Source organism: Botryllus schlosseri, chromosome 4 (assembly GCF_051294905.1).
Source record: "Botryllus schlosseri isolate E-star chromosome 4, Bs_hap1, whole genome shotgun sequence".
Classification (NCBI taxonomy): domain Eukaryota; kingdom Metazoa; phylum Chordata; class Ascidiacea; order Stolidobranchia; family Styelidae; genus Botryllus; species Botryllus schlosseri.
In genome coordinates this window covers 25188795-25213478 of record NC_137239.1, presented here as the reverse complement: position 1 = coordinate 25213478, position 24684 = coordinate 25188795, and the positions used below count along the sequence as shown (strand labels likewise).

General features: G+C 40.2%; 3 protein-coding genes across 3 annotated transcripts; 1 reads left to right on the top strand and 2 right to left on the bottom strand.

Moving 5' to 3' along the window:
- The first annotated feature begins 3386 nt into the window (after positions 1-3386).
- Positions 3387-5277, top strand: LOC145437536 (uncharacterized). Its single transcript, XM_080314797.1, has one exon. It carries the CDS (start codon positions 3612-3614, stop codon positions 5145-5147), a length of 1536 nt encoding a protein of 511 aa, XP_080170923.1. The 5' UTR covers positions 3387-3611; the 3' UTR covers positions 5148-5277.
- Positions 5278-6209: 932 nt separating this feature from the next.
- On the bottom strand, positions 6210-10020 carry LOC145437534 (set1/Ash2 histone methyltransferase complex subunit ASH2-like). The gene is made up of 5 exons (XM_080314796.1): positions 9727-10020; positions 8913-9100; positions 7346-7582; positions 6577-6748; positions 6210-6519 (listed from the first exon to the last, which is right to left on the bottom strand). Exons 1-5 carry the CDS (start codon positions 9883-9885, stop codon positions 6220-6222), a joined length of 1056 nt encoding a protein of 351 aa, XP_080170922.1. The 5' UTR covers positions 9886-10020; the 3' UTR covers positions 6210-6219.
- A 1153-nt stretch (positions 10021-11173) lies between these two features.
- Positions 11174-24684, bottom strand: LOC145437533 (F-actin-capping protein subunit beta-like). The gene is made up of 7 exons (XM_080314795.1): positions 24574-24684; positions 24097-24308; positions 23172-23285; positions 22139-22280; positions 20750-20866; positions 15422-15564; positions 11174-11953 (listed from the first exon to the last, which is right to left on the bottom strand). The coding sequence occupies exons 1-7, from the start codon at positions 24574-24576 to the stop codon at positions 11866-11868; spliced, it is 819 nt and encodes a 272-aa protein (XP_080170921.1). The 5' UTR covers positions 24577-24684; the 3' UTR covers positions 11174-11865.

Genomic DNA, 24684 nt, shown 5'->3' with positions numbered 1-24684 from the left:
ACTAACTGTCACGGTGGTTTATTTCGTTATGGCTCACCCTTCGCCACCTCGAGCACTTTGCGGTGCACGTGCATTTATATGTGGAGTGACGCGATGGAGGTCGTCTGTTTTGATGTTGTTGTAATACTGGTTTGCTGATATTTGTTGTTCTATTATGTTGTCAGGGTTTCGAGAGATTTTTTAACGTCATCAAATAATAGATTCATCCATTTGGAGTTCTTGTTTGGTGTCAGTTGGGAAACAGAAGAAAGCCAGCTTAATACAATCGTCGACATTTTTGGAGAAGACAAAGGTTAAAAAATCTAGTGTTGCCTACATTACAAATGCTCCAATCGAGAGTCAAAGACTTCGATGCGCAAGTCAATAACATTACTATTGGTCCAAGAAAAGACCTTGATGCCGATTTCACTCAGTGGCTTCGATATGCCAGCCACTGACAATATTTTGGCCGGTCTAGCAAGAGACTTCCACGCTGCCGATGCCTATTTTACTGAATGTTTGAGCGGAGCTACTCCCCGAACTGTTCTATCTGCAAAAGATAGTCTCGACGAGACATTCTATCGAGTAAATACCCAGTTGAACAAACTTACTACCGGTATCAAAGAAAAGATAACCGAGGGCAGTGTCCATGCCGAATTAATATTAGAAAGAATTTTGTCATTTCATGACCTATGTCTATATACCAAGAATATTGCTGATGACACATTCCGTAAACTTATTACTGCTGAAAGTGTAAGTATGTCACTTGACAACTTACAGATATTGTGGACGCAAGAAGAAGACAATTTGAAAAGGTTGGAATGGGAACTTTTCAGTGCTCAGTCAAAACTTGAACGGTATAAAGCAACAGTTTCGTCACAATTTGGATCATTAGCTTCTGTGACCAGTCATAAAGGTTTCTGCGGCTTGGATAGTAATGACGCCCATAACAAAAAACTGCCAGTTGGCAATACTATTGATGATCCACTCACAGAAGACTTTCTCAATACTCTGGCTATTCCAACGCAATGTCAAACCTTTGCAACTTGCCCTACTACGTGTGTTGAAGAATGTTCGTTATCAGAAGAAAAGACATCCTATTACCGGTACTCAGCCCCCTGTAATGGGCCGGCTGTGCAACCAGATTTGCCATTCAGTTGCCAGTACTCAGAAGCCTATAATGGGCCGGCTGTGCAACCAAAATGGTGTTCTACTTCTCAATACTCGACCACCAGTAATGGGCTGGCTTCGCAGCCACTTATATCACATACTTGGTTCGGTCAGCCTCCAAGGATCCCTCGTAATGGGGCGGCTGATGCGACCAGCTTTAATCGAGGCTTTCGCACTTGTGAAATGTCCATTGATAGTACTCCGCACCCTGCAACAGTTAACACTCACAATTGTGAGCTGCTGCAGCCTGCTCAATGTCCTGTTATTCCACCTTCATCTCCTGTAATTCACCAGGAAGAAGCCAGTGTTAATCCAAATCGCAACGATTTCGTTGAATTTGTCAAGAAGAAGACAACATTGACTCGGTCACCATTTGGTCCGGTCAACAATGAATCTGATTGTTCACTTGAACCCGAAGATGTTGATCTAAACGTACTGCACAAGATGTACTCGAAGAATCCGCGCAAAACTGCAATAGAGGTGAATTCTACATCTATGGATTCAAGCTCGGTGCATCGATATGTTGCTGAAAAGCTACGTTCATCATGTATCCTGTTTCAAGACCTTCATCCTCTCTTCAAATTTGAAGACTTCAAAAAGATGCAAGTTCAGCAACCTCATGGGCTCGTAAAAGAGAGTCTGTTACGCCGTAATTGTTTATTCTGTGATCATGATCACAATTATTACCCATCTACATGTCATTGCAAAATTCATGAATGTGACTGTGCTCAAGGCACTTTATTACGTGACGCATACAAATGTTCGGTATATTCTAAATCGATTGTTGTGGCCAGTAACAACACAATTACGGCTCTATCTCCTGCAATTGCCGAGATAAATTGTCCGGTACATCTGTCCACACCCTTGGCGATAATCACCTGTCTGGTAGTTTCTACCAGTTTTATCACGCATGCATTCCTTATTTCTGGGGCTACCAACTGCATGTGTACTTTGTTTTTCCTAAACCAATTGGTTATCAGTGGTGAACCTCTGACTTGTTTGATAAATACCGCTGCCATTCTTCCCGGTCAGCCTAAATTTGTGCCCATATCCGTTGAAGGAATCGGGTAAAGCACTGGCAGCAACTTGAATGATGTACTTGTCACTTTCATGATATTGTAACTCTTACCCCAAGTGCAGATATTGTTGCACAATGACACCTGAGGCCGTGTCTAATTTCCACCCATTTATTGATGTAAATGATTTTCACCTTATTATTAGTAACAAGTTCTTATGCGTTTCCTGGATTAAAAAGCCAACAGTTAATTTATGATAACTTGGCTGTTTTATGGGTTGCGACAAAACCCTTCGAACAAATTGTGTGTATTCTACTGACGTTAATTTTCCTTGGCTGCAATAACAAGACTTATGTTATTGCGGAAAATTTCATGAGCCGATATTTTTCTGCATTTAATGCCAATTTTGCTAATCTTTATTGTTAATTCAAATTCATACCCAATTCGTCGCTCACTGAGGCATTATGTCGATTTTGAATGTTTTAAATGTCAACGGGCAGCAGCTTTGACTTCAGATGACTTCTCGCATCTTTGGAGACGCCTGTGCTCCTGATATTGCACAATTTTGTGTTCGTAAAATAATTGGCTGCTACGGTACTCATGTCAATAAGGCAATCTCTTGATTGTATCCTAATCATGTCACCTGACTGCAATGGCTTAGTCAGGAGGGTTAGGGCTCGTTCTGCATGTGGAACCTACGAACGTAACATTTGTAAGTTGTGTTGCTTAGAACTGTCCTGATGTATTATTCGCAATATGATTTATTTCTTTACACAACCACCTCTCATCAATTTGTTGTGACCTTCTGTGGTTGACCATGACGGTTTCCAGTTGGTCACAGGGCCGGCAATGTCACGGTGGTTTATTTCGTTATGGCTCACCCTTCGCCACCTCGAGCACTTTGCGGTGCACGTGCATTTATATGTGGAGTGACGCGATGGAGGTCGTCTGTTTTGATGTTGTTGTAATACTGGTTTGCTGATATTTGTTGTTCTATTATGTTGTCAGGGTTTCGAGAGATTTTTTAACGTCATCAAATAATAGATTCATCCATTTGGTGTTCTTGTTTGGTGTCAGTTGGGAAACAGAAGAAAGCCAGCTTAATACAATCGTCGACATTTTTGGAGACGACACTAACCATACACGCGTTGACCATCCTAACGAAAACGCCCACAGACCGCTTTGCTTTGCCGTGTGAAGAGTCGAAATTTAACAAAAAAATTCAAGTGACGTCATGCCGCAGCGGTTACTCGTGGATATCAAAATGTTGCTATGCGGCGTCTCGTCATGGCTGTTTGCATGAAAGCTGTCTCGTAGCTGACAAGATTAGGTTGGAAATTGGACTTTCCTGCTTGTTCTATTGTTACATGCAGTGACGCCTCCCTGTAATTAATCTCGCCGGATTTCCGCTCGACTTCTCTATCTGTAATTGCTTCGGGATTAGTTATGGTCGAGAATCAAGAACAGCTGCAGTCTTCTAGATCTCTCGACTTTCGGGAAAAGGCCGTCCTTATTATATCTACTTTGTGCGTTTTGTATCGCATATATAATTCACCAAGTAACGAAGAGAACGCAAGAAATGCTCTGGCTCTCGGCGTATTGACCCTGCTAACGACCGTGGTGGGAGAACCGGAAATTCCCCAGACTCTGACTCGCCGTGGGTCGCCGGGATTATTTTACGGGCTGGTACTAGGTCCGGCCGTCTGTCTTGGAATTTCACAGCGGCATGCCGAAACTAGTAACTCTTCGGAGATCACCCAAGCGTTGGCTGATGAACAAGTGAAAGTGTCTGCTTGGCTTGCCTTACTGCTCTACTTACCACGCATGAAGTTCAAATCAGTTCTAGGTCAATCTATGCAATCGTTGGCCGTTTTTGTGATCAGCTTTTTAATTATGCAATATGTTTTTCACTTTTGGATATCAATACCAGTGGTGATACATGTATTCTCGTCCATATTTATAGCAAAAATTGTTCATTCATATTTACCCTATTGTTTTACCTGTGGCGAATTATTTATAGTGCTGAAGCTATTTTTGTGTCTACTTCTAAATTATCCATCATTTACTTCAACAATCCAAGTTTGTTTGGTTGGAAACTATGTGCTAGCTTCTGTATCCTTTTTTGTGCTGAGTCTAATCCCACTTTTGCTAATTGGAATTTTGTCCCCGTGGTTGTTTTATTCGACCGGCATGATTCTCCTGCTCGGCTTGCTGTGCAAGCTTTCAGAGTCCTTGCATCAAAACTTCCTGATTTGGACCATAGACTTCTTCCACTCGAACTGGCCAATGCGTGGGGGTTTGCTTGTGCTGTGGTTGACTGAGATATTGTCTTGTACTCTTTATGTTGTAGTATGCAGACCGTTATCAAAAAAATCTAACACTACAGAGCGAAAAATATTCCATCTTGTAGTGTTGCTTACATTCATTCCAGGCATTTACTTTGATATGTCCTTGATGTTCATATGCTCGATTGGTGCCATGTGTCTGCTATTACTGTTCGAAGTAATGAGAGTGTTAGAGATGCCACCATTTGCAAAACTGATAAATGATAGGTTCCGTGTGTTTACTGATACCCAAGACAGCGGCTTGCTCATTTTAACCCCAATCTATCTGCTGCTAGGACAGTCTCTGCCAATCTGGTTAGCATGCTTGCAGCAACCGGCCCTTTTGCGTCAAAATATACCACCGGCTTTACCGCTAGCTATATTCAGCGGGATTCTGTCAGTTGCAGTAGGCGACACAGCTGCTTCTGTAATCGGCTTTAAATATGGTAAAACAAAGTGGTCTGGCTCAAAGAAATCGGTTGAAGGAACAGTAGCGGCTATTGCATCACAAGTAATCGCCGCATTATTTCTATGCAATGGTATATCTCTTCGTCACATCTCAGCAATTATTACTGTATCACTGGTAGAAGCTTACACGTCACAAATCGACAATCTTATCCTTCCAATTTTCATGTTCCTCCTTTTGAATGCGTCATGATAACGCCAAAGGTGCTGTAACTATTGCGTCAGTGGTTCTTGACCTGGGGTCCGATGACTACTTTTCAGGTGGTTTATGAAAGGCAATTGTTGGAACTGAAACTATATAACCACATTCTCCTTATTTGTAAGATCTGTCTGATTTTGTCTTATATTTAGTGCTCACCCACAGGTGGCAATAGTATATGAGCGATTCGATTCTGAATGGAGTACCACTCATTATGACAGTCTGAATGATATGCAAAGTTCAAAGTGGTACATTTTCTGCTACGACGAAAAATATAATGCCGGTTCTATATCACATTAAAGATTATTTGGCATTTTTGACCACACCTATTTCATCTCTATTTGTGATTCACTGATTAAATTGTTGTTGGGCCTAAAAAAATGCTGCACACCAAACTTTGCTCAATTCCAACCAGCGTATACCGACACAGAGCCAATGGAAATTTTCGAATTAGTACAAATTCAATTTGTACTATCAACCCCATGAAATTGTCAAGCTGTCTGCAAAAACGATGGAAACAAATTTGACGCAATTCCAACCCATAGAAGCTAAGTTATCGCAGCTGAAAGTTTTGGAATTGCAAAAATAGCATTGACGGTGGAAAATCCCAAAATTATGAATGGAAAACTCAAATAACTTAGCTGGTTAGAAAAGCATGTCGACGGATATTGTTATGGGGTTGACATTAAAATTTGAAAAATCTTTTTTCAAACAACCCTAGTGCGTATGTAGCCTTGTACTACTTGTTTTGGGTGGTTAGGGCCAATCAAGGTTTCCACATTGGAAATTACTAGCCAAACTAAAAATTTTTGTTGAAAAGTAAATCATAGTGGCAAAGAGCGTATCTTTTTGGTGCTGAAATAATTTTCAGAATTAATAACCTGATTCAGCTTCGAGTCCTCAAATCATCGTTTCCAAACCTCGTCACAATTGCCAAAGGGATAATATAAACAGTAATACTTTAATCAGTATCTCAAAATTCCGTAGCCAGTGCGTCCAGTCGTCCACACAAACAAATTTAGGGCTCCGTAATAACAAAAAGGTTACAAACCACTGTATTACATGATTATTTATTGCCATCAACATCGAGTGCTGCAGCATACAGGATATCCGCCATGCAGCATTCTACAATTAAATCCGCCGAACGCTCGGACATAGCGCGGTGCTGCTGTCGGGGCGGGTACTTGAACTTTGGCCCAAAGTTCACTGACGTTGTGCACGATTTGTACAGCGATATGCACGGATAGTATGCTCCCTCGTAGACTTCATTTTCCCAAGCCCGTCCCTGCGAGACGCCGTTCTTGAAAAATTCAATATAAGCGCCGCGCAAATGCTTCAGTCCTTTTGACGTTTTGTCCAATTCATCCTGTTAAAAATCCAAACTCTTATATCATATTACTCGATATCCACTTATCGTACCGACCTTTTCCTCAAAATAAAAAAAGCTTTTGAATTTTATCAAGGCGTTTTCTTTGTGGGTGTCAGGCAGGGTTTGAGCAGTTTTCGTTGCGGGCGGTAGGTGTATGAAAACACCCAGCACGTCGCCAGTTCCATATCCTTGATCGGCGTAATGCTTACCCGAGCTTTGGTGAAATCTAAACGATGAGACAGTGTAAAACCAGCTCGTGTAACAGGCGAATGGAAAAGGTCCTGTTATGATTGAACATGGAAAATGGAAATGTGCCTACTCGGCTAGCCATGAAATGTAATCCTATAGAAAACGAGGGGTCCATGGGATCATCGGGTCAATGCAAATTTTTATTCTAGTCAAGTCATTTCAAATTTTACGATTTCAAGACACCGATTATTTTCAGTCTGTGTCGTTTGATTTGATGAGGTCAGTTAGGTCAGACCATGCCGAACTTGGTTGGTGCGATACTATTATTAAAATACTATGAATATAAGTCGCGGCAACTGACTGTTGAATATTTTCTACTGTTGAAAGCACTGCTGCAGGCCTTGAAGGCTACTTTATATTCAATCACACATAGCCACAGCCAACAACTCAATGGAAATATCAGGGAAATTAAAGTAAAAATATTAACCAAAAAACCTCAAGTTCTGAAATTTACACACACACAAACACACTAAAATACAAGATTGTAAGGAAATGCCAAAACTAAATTAGAAAAATTCGAAATTGCTACCACTGCAGCAATTCCAAGAATCTCGAAATCGTGACGATTATTCACCTGGTACCTTTCCTGCTTCGCCACGAATATCCGAATTTATCGTATCCCAAAGGCGCTTGAAGATTACCGAGTTTCTGCGACCATCCCAACCTGACGTGCGTGTTCTCCGGCATGTCCTCCACTTTCACCTCGAAAAACCACGAGCCGCTCTTTACGTAGTGACTGGCGCGTATCATGCTGTAGCCTCTTTCCCCGGTTACAGACATTCTGTCGTCGCTGACTTTCAGCTGTGGCGCTCTGCAGAAAAGTAAGAACAAGTGAACGACACGTTTGACACGGTTATTGTTTTTGCCCACTGTAGCTTAAATCTCCAATAACTCACTGTTGATTCTGTAGTGATGAATCAAACTCTGCAGTCTGCACCCGTCATAATACTATGCATAATCGCAACAGTTTGTCAAAACAAACTACTACTTTTTCGACTTGGTTCAACTTAGTTTCGCCTGCTTACACAACTTACTCGAGTTGATTCCAATCATACATTTTTTAGACAAACTTAAATATTTTTTTATACTTTGGGGTCTATGGAGTAGTTTCCATCACTTTTGCTAGCAAAATTGTCTTATGAACCGCGTCACATAGTCATCACATCAATTGCAGGATAGCCAATATTTTAGAAGATTTGTAGCGTCGTTAGTAGGGTGATTATTTTTTGACCTAAGAAACAAAAGATTTTGCGCTAAAAAATTAAAATTTTGACATCATCAAACTTGATGTTGACAAAATTTAACACTCAGGAATTTAAATTAGTCATTGATGCACATAATGTACGAATTGCAGTACTTTTCTACATTTATGATTGGAACTCTCCGTCCTTGGACGTAGCTTGACAAGAATAAAGAGAAACGTTCAACAGAAGCGGTTGTTTGCCGGCAGCATCGAGGTTCAGTGTATACTGCTGGAGTGCTATGTAATACGCCTGTCGCTTTATACTGACAATGCACTTTTTAGACCGCAAGCCAAATCTGAGTGTTTTATTAACATCTCACGGTTCACACATATGCTGAGAACCACTGTGATATTCGAACCAATATCCACCGCACGGTCAATTTTAGATTCAGATTTGAGATATCGGCTGGAGCTTGGAAAAACATCGGACCTACTAAAAATTTTACTCATTTTTAGGTGTGTTGATCATCCCGTCATGTCAAACTATTTGTTTCATTTGATGGTTTACGATTCACAACGAGTAGACAATGAGCCTACAGGGTGTAAAATGTCAAATGATAAGTTCACCGACGGTGCAACCTCTATGGCACCAACGTAATGCAGTTTGCAAAATTTATTTTTACTTTGTGCACAATTTGGACAATTTTTTGACCTACAATGGCAAGTTTCACCAGATTTTGACTTTTAGGCAATTGCAAAAAATAATCGACCCAGACATTATCATTTTGCGTTAATCGCAAAGATGCATCAATTGTGATTTGAAAGTATTGAATGCCAAAAGTAAGTAAAACCGTGATCAAAACTTTTCGAGAACTTTGAACTCCAACTTCCTCTTGAAGTACCTCTACTTTGACTATCTCTGATAATTGACTATAACGCGTCTTAACTTGTGGTATACCGGTCATGTAGAGACAGTAACACTTTGTCATGTAGCCATCTTCTGTACAATTTTCCTGGTATTGGTTTTCCGGGTAAATCTGGTTCCGGGTCTGTGTCGGGAATGTGTGGATCTGGTTCGGCTAGGATGTAGCGGTATCCGTCTTTATTGTAAGGATGCTCCAAAGGGAAACCGTGAGCGGGCAATCTCTGCAACAAAACGGTAAGACAAATGACACCTCACATAGAATAACATCGACACAGTTAACAAGGCTTGATACAGTTGTGATTATGTCATTTAGTGAATATGACATACCGGACATCCAACAATCGTAACAGCAAGGCACTAAAATCAGCCATATATTGTCAATTTTTCAGTATGAACTTTTTATTTTTGTGATATATATACTTCCTTTCATCTTTTGATGACAAACAGGTTTATATTATTCACACTTTCATATCACGGACTATTTATACACCAATACTCATGTAGGGATAATTATAACTACAATATTTGTTCATTTATTTTGCTTATTATCATTGAATGGAACTTGATGCATGTGAAGATAAGGTGATACTAGAGTATATTTTGCCTACTTCAAGTATACTTACTTAAGTGGCCATGATTTTAGAATCAATTACTTACTTCAGTATAAATTACTTCTAATTGAGTGCCAACGATGCGATGCAATGAGCATTACCCGCTAGTCCGTTACGACCAACGGTAAACAGTCTCTTTCGTTGCAATCACTTCATACCGTACACATGTAATAACATCGATGTAAATAAACTTTGCGCTACTGTTTGGACGGGCATTCCCTCGTACAACATATTACCTGACTATAAGGTATTTCCGTTCTGCTCTTCTTATTCGTGCTTGCCCCGCCCGCATCCTGCTGTTTCCGCTTCTTCCTAGTCCCTCTACCTTTTCCTAGATTACTGCCGAGTGATGTCGGCTGGGGCGGAGGCGGAGCGTTGTTGTAGGGAGAATTCATATCAGCGTACAGAAATATTATTTAGTACGTTCTGATTCCGTCGTCCGGATTATACTATGCCTATGTCCGCACGGTTGTACGCGCTTGGAATTTTTTTAATCCAGGGCACCTCGCGCCATTTCCTTTCCAGATGTCAATCACCCGTTTGCTCGCAGCGCAAGCGCGTCACCGTACGGTCATGTTTTCTTCATCCGCGCTACAAACAGAAGAAGACGCAGAGTCAGAATCGTTTAGTCCGCAATAGGAGGCGAATCCGTTTCGAAATTGACCAATTTGAACAAGGAGGGTCCATCCTGTGAATGCGAAAATGGTTGATTTTAATCCGTGCACCCGACTCAACGATCCACGTGCATCGTATTTGCTATATTTGCTATAGATATACGCAGAAGGGTACTGCACTGATGCATCTCCCCTACAGCAGTGATTTGGTTCCAGAGGCATCAGCAAAGTGGGAGCATCGCCTTCTATAAAACAAGAGGTGTCAAATTATAGGAAGCGTTGCTACTTCAGTAGGAGTAGAGGTAATGCCGTAAATTTCTAATCGAGTATTTCCAACCAAGGTCTGAAAATACTAAAATAAGTATGTAGTATCAAAAAGTAGATATGGCCGAGGGCTCACATACTCTTAGCAGTTAATTGTCGGCTACATTCGGAAATGCTAGTTGAATCTTCGTCACTAATGTAACGAGGATAGCTACGATCTTCGATACGGATACCAGGGCTCTTTCACTTCGTTCTTATCACAAACATTTTTCATTCGAAAATCGGAGTCAAATTCGATCCAAAACTACTTTCTATTCTTCATAATGTAAGTATAAAACGTAGGTAGTCATGCCTGATAACGTTGTCACATGAGTTGCATAACTAGGAAAAATCTAGGCTACTTATGCGCTCTGAAAAATTGGTACTGCTTCGCTGACTGCCTGTTCCAATAGTAACGCCTACAACTACGTGGCACTGTTTCCATGCTTATGTGGGCAAGGAGTTACTTCCTGGACATCCACATATGCCCCTCACCGTCAATGTAGGCCAGAGCCGGCATTCTCCTAACATGCCATGAGAGCAAGCATAGGTCGGCCATGGGGGATAGAATCCAGTAATGCATGAAAAAACCTTGGAATTCATAGTCGTCCATTCTCAGTACGTTCTTGATCTCAAATATCGCAACTGAACTTGGCATCGTGTTCACTGTTCATTCTGGCAATGTCTATTGGCAATCGCTCATTCTGTATCTGACGGACGGAACCACAAACTCACTTTTCAAAGATGACAACCACTCGCATCCCACCCTGGTTATAGAATTTTATTTCCGTACGATAAAGGGATACAAAATCTCGTGGGTACAAAATTCGAGAGATGAGGGATGTCGATTACTCCAACGACGACCGTGAATGCGTTTTCCCAAAACCCGCCACGCGTCGCCAATCAAAAAACAATCGTAACAGCAAGGTGTGCGGATTTCGCAAGGAAGAATCAGACTATAGCGGCGTCACAAAGATTCTAAAGGCAGCGTCGTCGATTGGAAAATCAACGACGCCGACGCATGATCGAGACAAGATTTCTAAAGTCTAAGGCTAATGATTGTGGGTCGTAAACTTTTGGCATACACGGACAACGGGCAACGGGCAACGATTTCATGATATCAAAAACGCCAATCTCGACAACGGACCGCAGCGCTGCCCGTACGTGAGCGACTGTTTGCAGCAAAATAACTTCAGTTTTCTTTTACATAGCAAGCCCTATCATCAAAGGACAGCGTTGCAATAATTGCACTTGGACGAATGTTTTTCAGTAGACCGTCGGGCGACTGTACGTACGGGGCCCGCCGAAATTTCGGATAATCACGTCATAATTTCGATATGAGAGAAAACGATCAATAGAATTATGCAAAGGAAAAACTTCGCGCGACCGGGTAGCCGTGTATATGACGGGATTCCCCAGACAGCGTTCACTCAAATGTCCGCGGCGAGCCGAGCGGGCTCAGTCTGCGTTCTTGCTTTTTAGGCTGCTGTGCAGTTCCTTCACCATTTCCTGTTGCTTCCTGTGGTCAGACAGTGGCTGGCTGGATCTGAATTTCGAAACGGCATTAAGTGAATTTGCGTGTTAAAACAAAAGATGTCTCAAAAGATGTTAAACACATATACCGGAATATTATTATATATATTAAAATATGGGGGCTACCATATTTTGGAACACTTTTAAAAGTTTGTTGACGGAAATTGGCGGAAACGGAAAACAGCTGATTTTGTAATATTTACTGGACATTGGCTAATAAAATATAGTCGTCACTTTTACTTTACTCCCGATTAACCCACTTTTTACGTTAATTTGTTGGTGTTGACTAAAAAGGTCATCACTTTCATTTGACTCTCGAATGACTCGCTCGAACGTCCGTATTACCTATTTCACGTCATTTATGTCAATTTTCATTTGACTCTGTCCATTATCCCAGCTGTAAAGGGGGATGAATTGCCAAAAAGGAGGACATTTAGGGTCCTCGGAAAACATTTTCAATTTCCGTAAAATGGAGGACGTAACGACTCGAGCTACAATTTTCTGATGACTCGACTTGACTAATTTTCTCAAAATACGGAAATGACTCGACTCGAGTCAATCTGCGTCTTGACTCGACTTGGACTCGAGTCATCGCGCATGACTCGGACCAAGTCATAAGACTCGAGTCTCAGACCGCCAAGACCGACATTTCATTGTAATTTTGAAGAATAGTAAAGTAACCACACTGTCGGTATTTCGCCTATTGGTACCGATACTTAAAAATGCGAACCATTCGATATCACCAAACAGAGTTGTAAAAAGTGGGTTTAACAAGACTTTAACTCAGAACTGAGCAGTCAACGCAATGACTTGGACTTGGGTCATAATACCACGACTCGGACTCGACCCTCTGCTCGCTGATTTGGACTTGACTCGGTGGTGAACCAAAAATGACTCGACTTGACTCGAGTCAAAACTATAAAAGTGAGATCGACTTGTGACTAGGAGCCTTGTGACTTGGGTACAACCCTGTGGTCACCCTATATTAGAATAGGTGATTGGCTATGCTAAACTCGTATATATGTTTGTAAATGTAGGCTATATTTGAATGGTGCTTTCAGGTAGAGTGGGATAACCGGAATATTTTCAGCTATTCCACATCTCATCAGAACTAGAATTATAGCAACATATATTTTCCAAATTAGATTAGAATTAGAACTACTGAATTCGCAAAACTTGGAAATCGAATGTAAATTTTAATTAGAACTGAAATACTAGCCTACTTTGTTCGAGGCAATTCCTTACACTGCAAACAATATCACACAACGAATTGTAGTCTACTCAGTACACAGTACTCACAGATATGTACAAGGCAATAACGGTAGCAGCATTAGAAGGAAAGGCTGATTTAGTTGCAGGAGAGAGAAGAAATAGCGGAAAGAAGACATTGCTGCCTTTTGTACACAGCGGAAGGATCAGGCAAGCTGTTAGAAAACAGGAACTTTCATCATTAGTCGAAGAACAAAATAACACCAAGCAGCTCCTGTGGGTATCAAATCACAACATTACAGGCACAAACTTCAGTCAAAACAAATCATAGCTTGCCTGGAACACACATCAGAACAAAGATACATCTTATCTACATTATGTTTGAAGTATGACCTATCTATCAGGCATATTATCTCTTATCATTATCAGAAGTACTGGTTTACTGAGAGTCACATTGAGTGCCTGGATAGGCCCATAGCGGTAAATACAGTACGAGCGTCGCACAAGCACCATACATTACTTCCGTAACATAGCCTACAAGAGCCGCACGAATCGAAATATACCTATCATTGCCATCATAGCTGTTTCCTTGAAAGCACAAAGGCTAAATGCAGGAAGCTATCAAAGCCGAGGCTTGTTCATTTGAACTCCCAAGCAACAATATCGAAAACGTGTTTATCCCATTATCCCGTTCATTGCTCGCAAAAGGTAGTGGTGGGAAGTAAACTACTGACAGTGCTCACGAGCTTGGCTGCACTGATTTGTTAAGAACAAGGGTTTGAAGGTTTAAAACTTTTCTAATGCATCTGTTCAGTACATCCCAACTTGATGCTGTAATAGAGCGTGCTTACACCTACTTACGACTGTTGCCAAGCAATACGCATCATCCCATTAATCTGGGATAATGCCTCTCACATTCAATGCGCCATATAGCCTAATGTCGACTAGTCCAACGCCTCCGCACATTACTTCATACAGAGCGCGATACATTAAGGAAACAGTTTGTTTGTACAAGGAAAATTTCACAAGGATCTTTTTAAAAACATGGTCGGTTTGACACCACTCAAACCAGAATCAATGCATGTTTGTTATGCTAGTGGTCTACGACTCGGCATACTTAATGAGCATTCGAACACATTGGAAGCTACTAGAAACCTATGCAATTTATCACTTATCAGTATTATTGTAGCAAGTGAGACATGAAAAATTGCAAAACACGCTGAAGATATAAGCCTAGTGGAACCTGGAACCTGTCAAGCTCAGAGAGCAGGTATCAAGTCCTGGAACGTTCCACAAAACAGGAAGAACATAATTAGATAACCATGCGACATATAATCACACCATACGGGCTTATCAGCTTCTACTCTGTATCATTGTCGAATGTCAACAATTTGCTAATCTTCAACAGAAATATAAGATTCCACAAGACTTGCTATACAACTGAAATACAAGATTTCACACGACTAAATAATGATGGGCCACGAGATTACTGCTCCTGTTACATTGTTAATGGACATACAAATCCGGAAAACCCAGAACATTCTCCCACACTACAGAAATCTTCCAATAAAATATTTAAAGTTTTTTAGCCGTAAAACACATGCACATTTACCTACCAATAAAAACTGATTTTGAGTAGCCAGTAACACTGGCAAAAGTACCTGAATTTAGCTACCCTTCAAAGTTGAATCAAATATGTCACGGTCAGCAGTAAATGGTCGTACGGCATTCATAATGATGCATTAGATTTTTTTTGCTCTAAAATGGAAGCAGTATGTATGTATCCTGGTATCATACTTTCAAGAAGTATACATCTGATACAAGATATTGATTGTCACAGACGCAGTTGTCTGTTAGTCATTCGCATATACCGACATCTATTGAATAATATTGAGTAATGGATTACAGGACAGGTAGACCATACTACAGTGTTCATATAAACAGAAAGTGAGTCAGTCATGGTGTCTTGATCAAGTATTTGTGCTGGTCATCAAAACTAAATCGGTTATTCCTCATGTAGTGCTACATAAATAGGTTGCAACTTCACAACAATTAAATCCGTGAACATGATTGTGAGCATGCGACACTCGAACATTTGTGGGTTAGGATAAGGTTGGCCCGGTTGTTTTACGGTTAAGAAGAAGCATGCTCACTGCTCAGTTCTCGGTTTGCAAATGCTCAAATGTCAACGCAACTTATAGGAAAATATTCAAATACTTGAACATCCCAAATTCTGCGAGACGATAGCTTACAAAGGAAACACAAAACCCACCGTAAGCTGTTTACTATATCCCTTGTCTTGTCAAAATAGATATTGTTAAGAGTATTCCGGATCTTATTCTCCATGTCCTCCACCAGATGTCCGATGTTGACTATATGAGGGTTACCTTCGTTGACCGGCATGTCTTTTTCCACCTGCAACAGAAAAAAACAATGGTAATACACACGCAGATGTGGTCAAGTACTCAAGTACCGCCCTGACTTTACAGTCAATAGCAAGCAGAACTATGATTTCCAGGGTTGTGCTGACTCGAGTCATGACTCGAGTCACGATTTTCTGATGACTCGAGTCATATTCCCAAAATGTGTATTGACTCGACGTGGACTCAAATCATTGCGCACGACTCGAACCAAGTCATATGACTCGAGACTCAGACGGCCAAGACCAACATTTCATTGTAATTTCGAAGAATAGTATAGCAACCACAATATCGGGATTTCGTCTATTGGTGTTGGTACTGGAAATGCGACCAGAAACTGCTAAAAGCAAGGAAAATTAGTATAATATAAATGCGAACCATTCGATATCACCAAACAGAGTTATAATAGTGGGTTTAACAAGACTTAACTAGAAGCTGGGCAGTCAACAAAATGACTTGGACTCGGACTCGAGCAATAATACCAAGACTCGGACTCGACCCGCTACTCGTTGACTTGGGACTCGGACTCGAATCGGTGGTGAATTGTAAATGACTCGACTTCACTCAAGTCAAAACTATAAAAGTGAGATTGACTAGTGACTCGGAGCCTTGTGACTTGGTTACAACCCTGATGATTTCTAGGTTTTCCAAGTAAGTAGAAATTGAAATACCGTATATATAACATCGCGACCAACGAAAACCGAATATGACACAACAAATAACGGCATCTTCAAACACATATTCCAACAACGTGGGCTATTTCACACGTTGTTTTGCCAATTTCACTCACAAAAGTCGAAGAAAACTATCTCCAAGCTACTTCCTGCTTCTTATAATCCCAATTGCAAAAAGTAAGTGGAAAGAAACATACGGTAATCAGAACCACTTGAGTAAGTAGCGTATAGCAGGCAAAACTACTTGAGTACTCGGCAAAAGGCAGAAGTACTTTATTGGCGCCCACCTCTGGATAAGTAAGGAATTTTGCTAGGCGTCAAGACAGTCTAGGATAGCACGTCGTATATTTTTGTCCTTGCTGTTTTTTGCGGCATATACACAGACTCATGACATACATACACTACACACGATCTAACAGATCTGTGCATCTGCATATGCATACCATTAATGCATGATGTGCATATGCCGCTGGACAAGGAAGGTACAGATATAGCCTACAAGGCTATCCAAGTCTTGCACCACCCTTCCATGCTATCCCGGTAATGCTGAGCACCAAGCGGGTAAGTCATGGATATACCAGTGTTACTAATCAGATTTTAGGTCTGACCCGGCCGGCGGCCGGGGATCGTACCCGCGACTTACCGATCAAGAAGTTGGACGCTTCACCATTACGCTACCTTGTCGGAATGACGCAGGGTTGTACACGGTTTTTTGGTGACTCGACTTGAGTCATTTTCTAGAATATAGAAAATGACTTGACTCGACTTGTACTCATAGCGCCTGGCTCGACTAAGTCACATGACATATGTTCAGGGGGCCCAGACACGCATTTCGTTGTAACTTGTAAGAATATTTATTAGTTACCACATTACTGATAACTACAGCAATTTTTTTTTGATACGTCACAATTTGTCAAAATTTTGTCAAAATTGTTGCATTTCGTTTGTATGGTAAATTTTGCGCTGTCGGTAAACTTATCATTTGTAATTTTACAGCTTGTAGCCTACTTCATAGGCCTACCGTTGTAAATAGCCCATTGTCTGCTCATTTTGAATCATAAACGGTCAAATGAAGCAAATAGGTTGACATGGTGTTATGCTCAACGTACCGCAATATCCCAACTGAAGCAAGATTGCTCGGGCATTGCAGGGTTCTCATATCAAGAAGCGCATGATGAATAATTGTGATGTAGACAACATAGTCAGAATGAAGCAACACGGTGTGTCACCAGCAGTGTACGCACAACTTCAGTGTTGTCATTCAACAATAGGGTGGAGTGAAAATTGGAAAATTTTGAATTTCAAAACGAACACTTGATATGTGGTGCCAAATTGAAAAAAAATAATTTATATAATAATTTTGGGTTCGTGCACCCTCTAGTGGTCGTGCAATTGCACCGAACGAGCCAAAAATAGCTAATTTCGCTATATATTGATGACCGCTTCCGCTAGAAAGCTGATTTTGGGCTCAAAAGATGCGGAAGCAACAAGTTTCTATCTCACTTCCACAGAACTTTGTCTTAAAAATGAACAGAAAAAAAGTTACGAGCAAATTATTGATTTTTTGACCATTTTTTCGGTAAAATTAGGCACTGAAGCAGGGTACGAGGCCAAAAGCGTGTAGTGATCGATCTTATGACTGACAACTCCATATTGGAAACACATAAATTGCTAATTCATATTGAAAACACAAAACCATCAATTCCATATTGAAAAAAGATATATTTCGAAGATGATTTCACTACCAGAGTATTAGTCTGCACAAACTTTTAAATCTTGTTTTGTATTAAAGGATTTCATCTGTTTTTGAGACTTCAGTTTCTCTCTGATTAAGTCATCTCTACGTTTAAATCCCGACACATGGGCAGATGCTTTGGTCACCACTTATACGTCTCTTTCCACTGCCTGGTTGTGCCAAGGATGTTTGAGGAGATGACCTTAGATTTTCCATCTCGAGATATGGTGAGTTTTTGATTGCTGGTGGCTGTTCCATATCTTTTAGATTCAAGTTGACAATTTATTGCTAGGATTTGGCCTTGATGTTTATAATTGGGATTTTAAACAATCTGATTCTAGTGTCAACGTTGTTTTTATGTTTCGTTTCATTAACATACCCTCCTTCAAAGCCGCCAATTGGAATCTGGTATTCTGTTTGATCTGCTCATAGTTGTAATCTTGCAAGTCTTCCGAGGGCTTCATCATCATCACCGAGCATTCCAAAAAGACATTATCCGGATGTGCAGAATATGCTTTTTCTTGTAGCAAAGGTAGTGCAAGGTTGCGAATTCGTGTATTAGAAAGCTTTGTAATATGGGAAACTATGTTGCACAAGTTTTTAGCACCATCAACAATGGAATTGTGCCTTTTTATTTCAAACCATGACGGAAAATAAAACTCCATGCAGATTTAAGCAAGATAGTACAGATTGCTTGATGGATGACTCTGTCCCACATGTATGCTATGTATAGAACCTCCAAAAATCTGGAAATCTGAACTATCTTACTCAATTCTGCATTGAGGTTTTATTTTCCGTCATGGTTTGAAATAAAAAGGCACAATTATGGATGACTCAGTCCCACATAGAACATGCCGAATTTTAAGTTTCTATGTGAGACAAAGTCATCCATCAAGCAATCTGAACTATCCTGCTCAATTCTGCATTGAGGTTTATTTTCCGTCATGGTTTGAAATAAAAAGACACACAATTCCATTGTTGATGGTGCTAAAAACTTCTGCAACATAGTTTCCCATGTTACAAAAGCTTTCTAATACACAATTCGTAACCTTGCACTGTCTTTGCTACAACAAAAGGCATGTTTTGCACATCTGGGAATGCTAGGTGATGATGATGAAGGCCTCAGAAGACTTGCAAGTCTATAACTATGAGCAGATCAAACAGAATATCAGATTCCAATTGGCGACTTAGAAGGAGGATATGTTAATGAACCGAAACCTAAAAACAGTGTTAACACTAGAATGAGATTGTTCAAAATCCCAGTTATAAACATCAAGGCCAAGTCATACCACCGAATTGTCAACTTGCATCTAAAGATGCGGAACATCCACCAGCAATCAAAAGCTTTTCATATCTTGAGCTGGAAAATCTAAGGTCATCACCATTAAGGATCAATCATTCTTGGCACAACCAGGCAGTGGAAAGAGACGTTAAAGTGGTGACCGAAGCATTTGCCCATTGCCCATGTGTCGGGATCTGAACGTAGAGATGGCCTCATCACACAAAGACTGAAATATGGAAAGCAGATGAAATCCTTTATTACGAAACAAGATTTTAAAGTTTATGCATACTAATACTCTGGTAGTGAATTCATATTCGAAATATATCTTTTTTCAATATAGAATTGATGTTTTTGTGTTTTCAATATGGATTTGCAATTTATGTGCTTTTAATATGGAGTTGTCAGTCATAAGATCAATCACTACAAGCTTTTGGCATGATAGCCACTGCTTCAGTGCCTAATTTTACCTAAAAACAGCCTAAAAATCACTAATTTGCTTGTAACTTTTTTCCTGTTCACTTTCAAGACAAAAGTTCTATGGAAGTGAGATAGAAACTTGTTGCTTCCGCATCTTTTAAGCCCAAAACCAGCTTTCTAGCATAAGCGGTAATCAATATATAGCAAAATTAGCTATTTTTGGCTCGTTCGGTGCAATTGCACGACCACTAGAGGGTGCACGAGCCCAAAATTATTATAGAAATTATTTTTTTTAAATTTGGCACCACATATCAAGTGTCCGTTTTGAAATTCAAAATTTTCCATTTTTCACTCCACCCTATTCAACAACTGCTGCTGTTGAATGTTCTTTCTACATTCGTGGCAAGCTTCTTAGTAAGGACAGACACTTTCTACCCGAGAATGTAGGAAAGAAAGTATCTTTCGTCGAACTGAAACAAATTTCAACTATTTCTACCATAATACGTGATGTAACTACTGGAATTCTTCAGCGGGCCAGATTTTGTTAAAATACCAGTTTTTTCATGTAAAAATCTGTCAGTTTTTAAGCCAAAAACGTTTTTTCAGGCCAAACTACTTTGTTAGGACAGACATTTCCAACCAGAAATGAAGATAAGTAGTGCAATTTTAACATTATGTGCGAAAACACCTAATTTGCATACGCGAGGTCAAAATTTGGTCAAAATTCAGTTTTTTAGGTAAAAATCTTTTGTATTTTTAGGTAAAAAAATATCGCCCCACTGATAACTCGTTCATCAGTACTGGTGTTTGTAAAGTGGGACCAGAAACTGTGTAATGAACACGAGGCATTCAATATCACCCAAACAGACTTCAGGATTCAACTCGAAAATGAACAGCGTACACAATGACTTGGACTCGTGCCACAGCACTGTGCGTCAGACTCAAAATTTTGAACCCTGACTTCACTCGGCTGGTGAAGTGAAAACGACTCGACTTGACTCAAAACTATAAAAGCATAATTGACTTGTGACACGGGACCTCGTGACTCGGTTACAGCCCTGGTGTAACGTACCTGCCGGGTCAAGCTGCCACCCAAGTTCATGGTTCCGGAAGCAGATTTCGTAGTTTGAAGCCACAGCATCACGGTCGAGGTCAGCTTGTAGTGGGCGTTCCTTCCGCCAGACTTGTCCTTGAATCGACAAGAAAGAAGAACCGCTATGGAGGTTTGAATACAAAATTTTCAGTACTAACAAGAAACATGATAAAGAGAAACTAACTCCAAGTAGACGAGGAGAACAAAGATGTGTAAAGCTAAGATAGAGAGTTTAAAAAGGCGGCTATTTTCAAAATAACAGGTTGCACCTAACGCAAACTGACTAACGCCCAGGGTTGTAATGACTCGAGTCATGACTCGACTCGAGTCACGATTTTCAGATGACTCGACTTGACTCGAGTCATTTTCTAAAAATACAGAAATGACTCGACTTGGACTCGAGTCATTGCGGATGACTTGGACCAAGTCATATGACTCGAGACTCCGATGGCCAAGAAGAATAGTAAAGTGACCACACTACTGGTATTTCGTCTATTGGTACTGGTACTTGAAAATACGACCAGAAACTGTTAAAATTGAGGAAAATTGGTATATTATAAATGCGAACCATTCGATGTCACCAAACAGAGTTATAGAAAGTAGGTTTAACAACACTTTAACACGAAACTGAGCAGCCGACGCTATGACTTGGACTCGGATTCGAGTCATGACTCTGCTGGATGACTTGGACTTGACTCGGCGATGAATTTAAAATGACTCGACTTGACTCGAGTCAAAACTATAAAAGTGAGATTGACTTGTGACTCGGAGCCTTGTCAATTGGTCGCAACCCTGCTAACGCCACCACATATTAGCGCAATTTTCAAAAATGTATTCTGTTACCTTAATACAGGATCTATGTCACCTAGTTGCTGTGACAACTCCACTTGTAAGCATGATGGAAACATATCCTGAATGAAACTACTTTCTACTTTACAAAATCTGAAGTTCAAAAAGTAAAAAGTTTTGCCTGAAGTAGAAGTGTAAGCGTCGGTAGTCAAACAACACAACAAAAGTTACTATTTTTGAAAATGATGCATAAATATTGCATTAATATATTTGATAATGAATATTTCACTGAGTATGAACGTGAATTGTGGTATACGGCACTTGGTGAATTCGGCATTAGAAATGTAATAATACCAATTAAATTATGCAAGTTATAAAAAATGCATAAATATTGTATTATTATATTCGAAAATGAATATTTCATTGAATATGATCGTGAATTGCGGTACATGGCACTAGGTGTATTAATGTATCCGTGTTAGGGTTAGCGGTTAAAGATAGAGGTTACGGCAGGTGTAGGTAAGGATTATGGGCCGCCAAGTGCAAAATTCACTGGTAACCCTCATTATGGCTTCCTACCATGACTTCGACTATATGCAGCGAGTCCCAGCAGCCTTTGATCTTCTTTGAGTTGTCCCCTGCCTTTTTAATCAGGATGGCGCCGGCAAATCCGTGATCTAAGTCCCACAGGTAGACAGAGGAAACGCCGCCTTCGTAATACCTGAGTACGGTACAACAGGATTGGGAACACAGCATTAATATTTGCCGGTATAATTATCTAGTAGCAGTATATCAAGACAACCTTGGTCAGTGTGTCCACAATTGGTTATAAAAAGTATACAAAGTTAGCAGTTTGCTAAGCAACGCTAGACAAAAACAAAAAGCGGCCAATCGGAACTCTCAAAAGTGACTGCTTTTACAACAATAGGCCTATCAACTTGTGTTTACGGTGAATATATAAAATTACACAATGTAGTTGGCGTAATCACTAACAATATCTTGGCAATACTTGACATAACAAACAATAACAACCATGGCATGTTACAAAACACCATCCCAGCTCTAAAAACCTTATACGAAGACACACTAAGTCCTAAGTTCCATCCATAATATTCATGCAGCTACTATACACGCACACGTGACATGTCCATTTTAGATTAACCTCAGAGGTTTGGAATAATTAATGGAGTTTGTGAAAGTAGTCATGGTCGGTACTCGAGGTCAAGTTGAAGTACTGTCATAAATTTCTACTCAAGTACAAATATCAAATTCGAAGTAAGTAAAAAGCAAGTATTCTAGGTCTAATTTTGCCTAAAAAACAGTCACCGCGATACGGGGTCCTATGTCACCCAGTTGCTATGAATGAAAACAATGGAAAATACCACTAAACTACTGACGATTACCCCTGATGAGTGACAGCCAAAAATATTCGGGTTCATTTCAATATGAATGTACAATTCAAAACCCTCAGTCTAAAAAGTTGCTTTATCCTAAAATCTAGAAAAAGTTGAAGTAGGAGTGTTAGTAAAAAATCATGACTACCTCATTACTGACCACCTCTGATCATGCACTGGAAATTATCGCACTACAAGACTGCAATTCGCCAACTCACATTTCCCTGTACGAGTCGAAAGCTGAATTCGCCTCGACTTCGAGTTTGCGAAGTCTGGCGGAAGGCTCGGCACCGTCGTCGATAGGCGGGTCATATTTGTTGCTCCACGGCGACCTGCGAGACGGTTTGGAATCAAGCCTGGTCCTTTACTTAATATAGATCTACCCTCTGTTTAGTAATTAGGCATATAACCAGGGGTCACCAACTCGTCACAGATTATCAAAGTAGACGTCAAGTCCCGTATGTTAGAGTGGAAGCGGAAACTATAAAACTACTCCATTCGAGACTAGAAACTAGAGAAAATGTGTAATAGCGGCCAACAATTTGTTTCGGACAAGTTGTATGTTAAACTACTGAGAATCTGAAACATACTTCGCTAAATTATGAAAATGCAATTAAGCGACACTTGACAATATAATAGATGCTACAGCAAACAGTAAAGTCGTCTTTCTTTTAAGGAGTACCAAAAAATCACTATCAAGTTCATGGTCTTTAACAGGACTTTGCGAGCTTCTTCTTGCAGAAACGTCAATAGAACCAGGTATAAATATCTAATATTAAACAGGCACACGCAGTATTAAATGAAGTTTCGAATGTTACATTTGAGATGCACAGATATTGCTTGCAATTAATTTTACGGTTAATTTTGACATTCGAAGATTCACCAGTCCGCAATATTTGTTTTGAAATTTTGCCGGTCCACACGAGGCCAAAAAAGGTTGAGAACCACTGGTATACATGATACTATACAATGGATCCCTAGTTATTAAAAGACGCGTAAATAGCTACACAATTAACGAAAGAGTTTGAGAATATCAGCACAAATGGCTCGGCAGTTGGCAAAAAGCTAGATACCACTTTCAAGCTACTCTATCAGAACATTCTTTCAACAGTAAAATAGCACCTAAACCATGCTCCTGCATACCTGTAGGAATCACCATCGCGGTTATAATCACACAAAAGATAGTCTTTGCCGCTATGCTTGTCCCTGGCGATCTTCAGAGGCTGATCGACTGATGAAAGAAGGTCCTCGCAAAGCTCAGGCACTAAATCGATGAGGTCGGAGAGGTTCTTTTCGACTTGCTGAGGAGGTAACCTCCGCATCAAGTCCAGCGCGCAGTCCAGTTGTTGTTCCGTCTAAAGAAGCAAGACAGGACGTGTTTCAATGATTGACTTGACTTCATCAACATCATTAATGTAAAAGAGCGGTGTTGCTATGCTACTGTAATATTCATTCATTTTAAAAAACTATTCACTATGACTATGAGTATCACTAAGAGACTAAAGAACAGATGATAAATAACTAAATGCCTCTTCAAGGCTAAGAAATGCCACACGGTATACGATCTTTGACGTACTCATTGATATTGTAATTATTCATTTTTGAAAACTGCGTACTTACCATTGTTACCTTTCTAGAGTAATGCTCTACAGCAATGAAGCACAGTTGTAGCTCAAGTACTGACTAGGTAATTATTCCAAAGCAATCAAACTGAAAAACATCGCAATATAT

What these genes read in the sequence shown, in the direction of transcription:
- LOC145437536 (XM_080314797.1), top strand. Translation starts at nt 3,612, where the DNA reads ATGGTCGAGAATCAAGAACAGCTGCAGTCTTCTAGATCTCTCGACTTT.
- LOC145437534 (XM_080314796.1), bottom strand. Translation starts at nt 9,885, where the DNA reads ATGAATTCTCCCTACAACAACGCTCCGCCTCCGCCCCAGCCGACATCA. An exon ending in CGGAAATACCTTATAGTCAG is followed by an intron (nt 9,101 to 9,726) that starts GTAATATGTTGT and finishes GTTTTGTTGCAG; the next exon opens with AGATTGCCCGCTCACGGTTT. An exon ending in TTTTTTATTTTGAGGAAAAG is followed by an intron (nt 6,520 to 6,576) that starts GTCGGTACGATA and finishes GATTTTTAACAG; the next exon opens with GATGAATTGGACAAAACGTC.
- LOC145437533 (XM_080314795.1), bottom strand. An exon ending in CGCGATGGTGATTCCTACAG is followed by an intron (nt 23,286 to 24,096) that starts GTATGCAGGAGC and finishes ACCGTCTCGCAG; the next exon opens with GTCGCCGTGGAGCAACAAAT. An exon ending in TGCATATAGTCGAAGTCATG is followed by an intron (nt 20,867 to 22,138) that starts GTAGGAAGCCAT and finishes TGTCGATTCAAG; the next exon opens with GACAAGTCTGGCGGAAGGAA.